Source organism: Pituophis catenifer, unplaced genomic scaffold (genome assembly GCF_029215685.1).
Source record: "Pituophis catenifer annectens isolate HBS135680 unplaced genomic scaffold, rPitCat1.0.hap2 SCAF_1, whole genome shotgun sequence".
In the NCBI taxonomy this organism is placed as follows: domain Eukaryota; kingdom Metazoa; phylum Chordata; class Lepidosauria; order Squamata; family Colubridae; genus Pituophis; species Pituophis catenifer.
Window position 1 is genome coordinate 36,315,274 of NW_027256881.1, and position 9,745 is coordinate 36,325,018.

At 34.3% G+C, this 9,745-nt stretch overlaps 1 protein-coding gene across 2 annotated transcripts in view; it reads left to right on the top strand.

Moving 5' to 3' along the window:
* FBXO11 (F-box protein 11) overlaps positions 1–9,745 on the top strand; it is a 77,509-nt gene that overhangs the window by 66,393 nt on the left and 1,371 nt on the right. For both annotated transcript variants that reach the window (XM_070932276.1, XM_070932277.1), the window contains exons 11-22: positions 93–230; positions 2,491–2,708; positions 3,287–3,372; positions 3,456–3,550; positions 4,672–4,794; positions 4,871–4,956; positions 5,792–5,868; positions 5,958–6,101; positions 6,834–6,944; positions 8,016–8,123; positions 9,438–9,546; positions 9,640–9,738. In XM_070932276.1, the coding sequence (XP_070788377.1) occupies positions 93–230; positions 2,491–2,708; positions 3,287–3,372; positions 3,456–3,550; positions 4,672–4,794; positions 4,871–4,956; positions 5,792–5,868; positions 5,958–6,101; positions 6,834–6,944; positions 8,016–8,123; positions 9,438–9,546; positions 9,640–9,738 (1,394 nt within the window). The remainder of the gene's footprint in view (positions 1–92; positions 231–2,490; positions 2,709–3,286; positions 3,373–3,455; positions 3,551–4,671; positions 4,795–4,870; positions 4,957–5,791; positions 5,869–5,957; positions 6,102–6,833; positions 6,945–8,015; positions 8,124–9,437; positions 9,547–9,639; positions 9,739–9,745) is intronic.

Below are 9,745 nucleotides of genomic sequence, written 5' to 3' on the forward strand. Positions count from 1 at the left end.
CTTCCATATTTCTTTTTTGCTATCTCTTTTTTATTGTTTTCTTTGTTAACTATTATAACTCATCCTAAAGCCATTCTTTTCTAACCTTTTAGGGGATATATGAGGATAATGAGATTTCTAATAATGCATTAGCTGGGATTTGGGTTAAAAACCACGGAAACCCTATTATAAGACGAAATCACATTCATCACGGGCGAGATGTTGGTGTTTTTACATTTGATCATGGCATGGTAATGTATATTTCTCTATGTGCATAAATACACAAGCAAATATAGATAGGTGTATTTTGCGGACAGATTTTTATGTGTATGTATGTCTCTTGGGAAATGAAGCTTTTGTGAACATTCAAGATGTTTTTGTTAATTTATTAGTCTGCATTACCAAAGTAATGAAATCTCTTGCATCTATAGAACAAGTATATAGTATGGTTAGCAGGGAAAATTGAAGTCAAGAATCTTGGGAGAACCTTCGTGATGTCCTTACATTCCATAACTCTTATTCTCTGTTTATTTAAGAGACATAATCAATTACCACATAAAAACATTAACTCTTCTAAAGCTATTTTCAATCCTTCAATTATTGCTCAGAATTGTTTCTGTGTAGATACTTATATATTAGCGTGGCAGCTTTTTTTTGTTGTATCAACTTAATAATATAACTGCAAATTCTCTTTCCTTTTTTTTCCTTCCAAGCATGGTTACAAAGACACTGTTGTTTTATATTCCAGCAAGTCATAAAGTGGGAACTGCAAGCAGTGGAAAGCTTGAAATGAATGAGTTTTTTCTCTTAATTTTATATTTGAATATCTAGTTGCAGTTGGGACGATGTTTGCATAAATCCTTTATCACGATATCTTAGTTTTACTATTTTTACCATTACACCTTGATCTAACTGCGAAACTATCATATTTTACTTATGTAGTGAATTGGAATTGTCTACAGTTCCAATTCAGAAATATTTAGTATTTTGATGGGTGTGGCATTGTTTGAATTTCTGCTTGTTGGTGCTGCAACAACACAAGACTTTATGTGTTACAAGTTGCCATTTTTACAATATTCCTGTTAGTTTAGCACTAGTTGGAACTGTTTCTTGGTTGCTAGTATAAGTAGTTACTTTGTGCTTCCATGTTGGTTGTTTCATTTCAGACATTGGACATTATTGCCAAGAACCTGATTTGAGCTCCCATATTTCTGACATAAATTATATTTATTATATTCTCTGAGTGCCAGAAACAATATTTATTTACTAATCTTATGTCACTGCAAAGCTTTGATGCTGCTTCTTGCAAAATATTATTGCTAGACAGAATGTTTGACTTCAGAAAAAGAGCAGCAGACTGTGACAAGTCATGTTGTGATTTTACCTATTTTTAATTCAAAGTCAATGTAAAATCCTTTTGTTCCAAATTAATAATCAAGGGGATACATTGACACTTTCCTCTAAAATAAAATCTGATAAAAGTCAGTTTATTAAAGTCATATTTCATTACAGATCTGGAGGAAGTTTGGATGTTATTTAAGATTTAAGATTTAAAATTTTGTTTCAAAATACATTGTTCTCTATTTGAATGGATTTCCAGCATTTTAAAAATTTAATGTTCAAAAGTACTAGCATCCCCCAAAGATCTTTTGAAACAAGCTCAGGTATACGCAGGCTAAGGATAGAAATATTTCAATTTTTTTTGTGCACTATTGAGCTTTTCTTATCCTTTAGAGATCACAAGTCTTGGTGATGACATGGGGACTTCTCTGGAAGAGTCAGAAAATGTTGGCCTTTTGTTTCAGAAGTTAAACTTAATAATGCATCTACGTTATTCTTAATGTTTAAAAATTAAAATAGCATACCAAAAAATCTGCAATGTATTGTGGAATTAATCAGCAGAATTGGGAGAGAAGTTTGAAGTATTGCAAAAACAGGATTGGAAGTTGCATGTAGCTTGTAAGCCAAGGTTATACAGCCCTGCTACAATATGTAATTTTGAGAATTAAAAAAATAATCTAGGGTTGGTTATGTTGAATTAAATGTAATTGGTGTATAGAAGACTCTTTTTTTCAACTGAAAAAAGGGCTTAATATATTGTACTGTTGTTAAGGATCCAACAGATAGTGTGAAAAACATGATAACATTTTTCTTAATATAAGTTTGATATCATAGAAATAAATAATAGCCAGATTAGCATAGTGGTTAAAGCACCAGGCTATATAAACTGGGAAACTGAATTCTAGGCTTGCCTTCGGCACAAAGCCAGCTGAGCCAATCCCTCTCTCTGGGACCTAGAAAGAAAAAAAGCAAGCCACTTCTCAAAATGTTGTCTAGAAAACTGCAGGGATCAATAAACAAATAATTTTAATAGTATTACATATTCTTCTGTACAGATATGTTTCATTACAAACATTAGGTAGTCAGAAGATAATTTTTTCCTATTGTTTCTCCTTGCCTCCCAACATTCTCTCTCCCCTTCCTTTTCTTCTCCCCCGGTCTTATGTTTAGGGTTATTTTGAAAGTTGCAACATACATAGAAATAGAATAGCTGGTTTTGAAGTGAAAGCATATGCAAATCCTACTGTAGTTCGTTGTGAAATCCACCATGGGCAAACTGGAGGAATCTATGTTCATGAAAAAGGAAGAGGACAATTTATAGAAAATAAAATCTATGCAAACAATTTTGCTGGTGTATGGATTACTTCAAATAGCGATCCAACCATAAGGTACTATCTTTATTTTAACTTACAGAGATTTATCCTAGGAAGTATTGCAAAATATTTTCTGTATATTATTTTAGTCATTTGGGAGTCACCTACTCTTTAAATTAGCATTTGAAGCAGGACCCAGAAGTTATCTGGATGTGAAACCTTGTATAAACTATTCTAAACTCTAGATTAAGAGCACATTATACCTGCAATTATAACATTTGAAAAGTAAGTTTAGATGAGAGACGGATAATCTTCTACTGTGTAGAAGACTATATTGTATTATGTAATTTATTGAGAACGTGAGATATACAAACTAAAGCAAACTATTGGTGGGTCCATGGCTAAAAATGTTTGACTTTTTTCCTTCAATGATATCCTGTTCTCTTGCTTTCTTGCTTTCCCTTCCCTGTCCCTCTTCTCCCTAAGCAGCAGACTGCAAAAAGCAGAAAGATGATTTGAACTAGAAGTTTGGAGATATCTTGGGGAGAGGCAGAGGAGGGAGAGATCAGGTTGAAGCATTTGGAATTAATTTGATGACCCAGTTTAAAAAAGATGATACCTGACAATGTTATTTTCTGGTTTTAAACCTTTAGGGGCAATGCAATTTTTAATGGAAATCAAGGTGGAGTCTATATATTTGGTGATGGAAGAGGTCTTATTGAAGGAAATGACATTTATGGTAAACAAATATTTGCTCAGTTGCATTTAATATTCTTTGTGACCTATATGCCACATTTTCTTACACTTTTCTTATTCCAACAGGGAATGCATTAGCAGGAATACAAATTCGGACTAACAGCTGTCCTATTGTTCGGCACAATAAGATTCACGATGGCCAACATGGTGGTATATATGTGGTAAGCATAGTTTTGGAGTAAACATTGGAAAATCCATTATTTAGCTTTATTTTCAATATTAATTGTGTAGATAATTTAGAAAATCATAGCATGAACATGAACTCCTGGAACTATAGGAGTTCTAAAATGCATGAAAAGGAGGGATGAGTTTGCTATCAACATGTGTTCCTCCTTTTCTCCAATCTATATACCCATCTTGAACTGCTGACAAAATGAGCTGTAGTTTGATTTAACAGTAGATGGAAAATATTCTACATATTCGGGAAGCAGTAATACAAAATAATGTTTATTAACACACATACCCCACAATCTATCCATCTATTTTATGGGTGTCAAACTTGCAGCGTCACAGCAGCGTTATGTGACATATCGGGACTTTTCCCCCTTTCACTAAATTGGGCATGGACATGGTCAGTGCCTGATGCATCCAGCCCATGGACTGGGAGTTTGACATCCCTGATCTATCTGGTTTTTATGTACTCTACTTCCAGTGACTCTGGGCAGATGAGACAGCAGAATAGTACTATTCTCAGAAAGCTCGTTGATTGGAGAAATGGGCAAAATATTTCATGTATGAGAGCATGAAGTTTTATCTGATTGTGACCACCTGACCAAAATATATATTTAATTTAAGCAGTGGTGGTTTAGTGTGTGGAAAATAAGTAAGGAAGGAGCAGTACTAAGGTGAGGTGAAAGAGGGGAAGGCTCTGACAAATTTGGGAGAGATGGGTCAGTGTGGCATCTGAGAAGAAAGTTAAGGGAAAAGAGGGCTATGAAGGTCAGTAGTTTGCCTGCCTGGCACACAGGCCACACAAAGGTGTGGTGGAATGAGAGATGAGGTGCACCAATCTCACTTTACCTGCTACACAGAACTTCTCTGGATTTTTGCTTCAGCCAAATGCTGGCACCCAAAATGCTTGATTTTGGTTTGGTTAGACCATGGCCTATCTTGATCCCCAAATGTTTGCTTCAGGTTTGAACCAAAACACATTTTTCACTTTGTAGATACTCCCCACTCCCTTCAATTAACTTGTAACCAAGAACAGAAAAAAACCTTTAGAAGGAATTGACCAAATTGATTGCAGGTTGCACTTGATTTGCATACTTTTGTTTTGTTTCAGCATGAAAAAGGCCAAGGTGTGATTGAAGAAAATGAAGTTTACAGTAATACCTTGGCTGGAGTCTGGGTTACAACAGGAAGCACTCCAGTTTTAAGAAGAAATAGAATACATAGTGGTAAACAGGTATGTTGCTTACTATTGTGTAAGTTACAGCAACACTAGTTTCAAATTTTTTACTATTTTTATGTTTATGCTTTAGGTTGGTGTCTATTTCTATGACAATGGGCATGGAGTATTAGAAGACAACGATATCTATAACCATATGTACTCAGGAGTTCAAATCAGGTAAAATATACTTTTATTTACTTCCTTAAAAGAGGCTTAGTATATATTGTTTTCATTCAGTGATTTCTCTTCCTTCTCCTTTAAAATGATCCACACATGGGATTGTGTCTGTCTGTGTTTGTATGTCTTATTGCTTTCTATTCCACCATTTCTTCAATATGAGTTTAATTCTTGTCCCACAGCGAGTTGTCCTGCAGCAAATTGGCCATGGCAAGTTGGCCGTGGTGTGTTGTCTGCAGCGAATTGTCATAGATCCTATTGAAAGGAGAAGATTTTTTTTCCTCTCTGCAACAATCCTTCCCCAAGATAGCTACTTCCCCACAGCTCTTGGCAGTGATTTGGAACAGGGCCATTGGAGGAAGGGGAATGAAGCAACTCTTGGGCTGAACTCTTTGTCACCCTGTTCTCTGTGACAAAAAATCATTTAAAGATAGAATGGGGGGAAAAAAGTCTTGCATAGAGAAAGTGCACGAAAAAGAAAGCAATATGCACAAATCTAGTTTAAATATGCTAAATAATGCTATGAAGTGAGTAGTATGTATGCATATGCTATTTGCCCTAAATAAATTCCCTGTCTGGCTGAATACATTTCCTTCAGAGGCCAATCTCAGAGTGTTCAAGATTTGGCATTGAGATAAATGCACATCAATTATTTTTATGTGTGCCAGGATGATGTGAGAAGAGAGATTAACGTTCCAGTTCTGGTCTAATTTCATCAGACATAGTAACTAAAATGTTTACATTGCCAGCAGGGCCCTTCCTCTTACAAGTGAATTTTATTTTATCAGTAATAAATTATAAGTACATTTTGAGTAACATCTTTGCTTTTGCACAGAACTGGAAGTAACCCCAAAATTAGGCGCAACAAGATTTGGGGAGGCCAGAATGGTGGAATTCTTGTTTATAATTCGGGTGAGTTCAACTTTACTTTGCTTAATTTTAAAAAATGCAAAAAATGTTCACATTGCTGAGGTCTTAAATTTCACTTTTATGTTATAAAGGGCTTGGTTTTATAGAAGACAATGAAATTTTTGACAATGCAATGGCTGGAGTATGGATTAAGACAGATAGTAATCCTACATTAAGAAGAAACAAAATCCATGATGGCAGAGATGGGGGAATCTGCATATTTAATGGAGGCAGAGGTTAGTGTCTTATCATTTTTACCATATTTATATTTTTATTATATTTTCTAATAGTCTGGTGCTGATAAAAATTAAAATTGAATTCCAGATCTAGAATGTGATCAGAATCTTCACTTGCATGGAACTGAAAATGTTAGCCCCAAATTGGCTGATTACTGCTTTCCATAGCATTTCCAGGCAATGTGATTGATGTTAACTTACCATTCACCTTTAAACTAGTCTTTGTAACAGATGGATGATATGTGTTCTTTTCTACCCTTGAATGACAATAAATTTCTTACTTACAGCAGAGAAATAAGTTCAAATATTTGTGGTTCTACTGGTTTGGCCAAGCAACCACCTTAAGAACAACTCCAAATTTAATTGTTTTAACTCTTTTCACTTACTGTAAAAATGGAACTATAGCTCTCTTGAGCTATCCAAAATAGTTTGGTGTGCAATATTCAAAATGCCATGGGTGTAATTGTAGCCTTTGGGGTTTTTTTTGGTATGATTATGAAATTAATTGAAGAATACAGTATGCAACATTAGCTCATGTAGGTCTCTGATTTAATTTTTTTTTTCATTAAATGGTCATAGGAATTCAGCTATGCTTGCTTTCAACATAAAATGCTTATTAATATTATTGTAATATTGTACTAATATTAGCATATTATAGGAGATGTGTGTGTCCTTTTTTCTTTTTTAAAAAAGGATTTCAGACTGAAATTAATGTTCTTGTTTTGGTGTTAGGCCTTCTTGAAGAAAATGATATCTTCAGGAATGCACAAGCTGGAGTTCTTATCAGCACAAATAGTCATCCGGTGTTACGGAAAAATAGAATATTTGATGGATTTGCGGCAGGTTTGTGTTTGATTTGTATTGATTTTAGCTCAGAAGAGTGGCAGTTTTAAGCAGCTTAGTAATGGTGCAAGGGCCTTGCCAGTATTGAAGATATATCCTGGGGGACACATGCTGACATTTTAATACATTTCAAAAACAATAATTTTGCTGGTTTTCCTCCTTTTTTTCTTTTAGAAGGTATCATAGCCAGAGCACCATGTTTCAAACAGCTTAGCATTCTTCATGACATTTGCAATTACTTTTTCCCCGAATGTTAGTGGTAGCTATGTTAATTTCTTTAGGAAAAAAAAGTAATTTCTTCTGGCACCATCCCAAGCTAACATTGCCATTGTGAATAGCAGCTGAATTGCTTTATATTGAAATCTGTAAATCTGTAATTTTTCATGAAATGTAGTTATCTGACCAGTCTCCAATTATTTACTACCCTGTATAAATATGTCTTGGGGAATGTTCAAAGAATAGCCTTAATTACTGAGATTTACCAAAGTTAAAACAGCACTTTGCTTTTGCTGAATATATTGGCATACGATGTCATATTACACTTTAAGAACAAACTTGCACATAAACATACCAGGCTGTAATACTAGAGCATTTCAGAGTATGGCATGCTGCACATAATAAACATGTAGAATTCCCAAGTAAAAGCTGCAATGCTACTGATACAGTTAACTTTTAAAAAGTACTTTGTGCTTTTGCGCAGAGCAGTGTTATATGTTGAATAAAAATAAATGCACAGTAACTCATGCATTGAGTTGCTATTTTTAGGAAAATTTTATTTGAAAATACATCAAATGAAGCCCATTATATAATCTCAAAACTCAGTTCTTGCCCTGCCCCGTTCCCTTAGGATTGAACCTAACCATCTGTTTCCTGAAGCAATGCTCCAATGTTTAATAAATATTACAAAATGTTGATACTTGAATTTTGAAAGTTGTAATCAGCTTCAGCATGAGTGCATCTAATGAGTGCTTTTTCCTAGATGGCATTATTTTTAAGCTATGTGGAGATTACGTAATTAGTAAAATCCAAATTTTGTGTTTATTAAAATATTTTTTTTCTTTTTAACCTAAGGTATTGAAATAACAAATCATGCAACTGCAACTTTAGAAGGCAATCAAATTTTCAATAATCGGTTTGGAGGTTTATTTCTAGCCTCTGGGGTCAATGTGACAATGAAAGGTATGTAAATTATGCTTATTTGTAGCATACCAAAACTGTTAGAATATTTTATTTTTGCACAGTAAACAATTATCTATTTTCATAAGCATGACTGTTTAAAAATAAAGAAACATCTTAACATTTAGAACATGTATCAACTTTTTCTCCATTACAAGCACAACCCAGTCAACCATTCATTGAAGGAAATGTATCTCACAATAGAACAGGCTTTTCCACTAAACTCTTAAATCTACTTTGGAGGGTTGGGTTAAAAGATTTCAAAAGGGCAGAATGGGAATATTTCTTTATGCTTCAGGGAATAGTTTGTTGAATGAGCAGAAATATACTGGTGTAAGAGATAAGATAACCCTAAGCTTTTGTAATGAGTACTGTGCTAATTTGATGTAAAGAAAAATCTTCCATTAGGAGCTAGTTCGTGTCTTGACTGCTACGGATTGTGAATATAAAATAATTTCACTCTCTAGGAACATCTGGCTCCACTTCACTGACTAAACTTTCACATATATCAGTTTTAGGAATATTTTCCTATAGTTGTATATGTATATTTGCATGAACTTTTCTCTGGAAAAGGCTTTTTCCTTCCTTGCATAAAAGGTTCTCTTGATTTCTTATATTCATAACCTCTTGTTATTTTGTTGATATCTGCATTGCTTTTTTAGGCATAATATCTATCTCCTTGCTCTTGCTTCCCTTGCACTTGTCAGGCTTCCTGGCCTCTTTTTCACTTAAAAAAAATTTGGCGGTACTTCTGCTCAAAAGCATTTAGTATTATGTTCAAGAATGTGTTTGGCCTCCCTAAGCTTTCTTGCAAAATAAACAGGATAGGCAGCTTCAGCTCTTTGATTTGTAGTCATGCCTCAAAAAGAGAGAGAGGGAAGAGGGAGAGAGGTAAGTAGGTATGCAGGAGTTGATTGCATTCTGATCATTCAGAACTTCATAACATCTCTGAAGTCAGTTATGTTGTGAAGGGTCTAGGCTTCAGACAGTTTTTGAGTGTTGACCATTCCCAAACATTGGGGACAACATAATATTCAGTATTTAATACTCTCTCAGGACCTCAGAAAAATGGATAGACTATACAAGCCAAAGACAGATGGGACCACTGTTGACAAGGAATGAGGTGCTCCTGGATAGCTTTAATGCATTTAAGAAATAAGGCATGCATTAACACTTGTATTACTAAATTCCTTTGAAATTGTAATTAAAATCTGAAGGAATATTTTAAGTAGAATACTTGGTTTCCAATTCAGACTATTTTAGTGTCAAACATCAATATAGTAAACTAATACTGTGAAATCTTGCCATTTAATATAGATAATAAAATAATGAACAATCAAGACGCCATTGAAAAAGCTGTTAGTAGAGGCCAGTGTCTATATAAAATATCAAGTTACACCAGCTATCCGATGCATGATTTCTACAGGTAAGCAACTAAACATGATACATCTTTCTGTCCTGTAGATTTGGATTTTGCATGGAAAGTCTAATTATTTATTTCCTTTATTTTGTGTTGTAGGTGTCATACATGTAATACCACGGACCGCAATGCTATATGTGTAAATTGTATTAAGAAGTGCCATCAAGGACATGATGTTGAATTTATTAGACACGATAGGTATGTT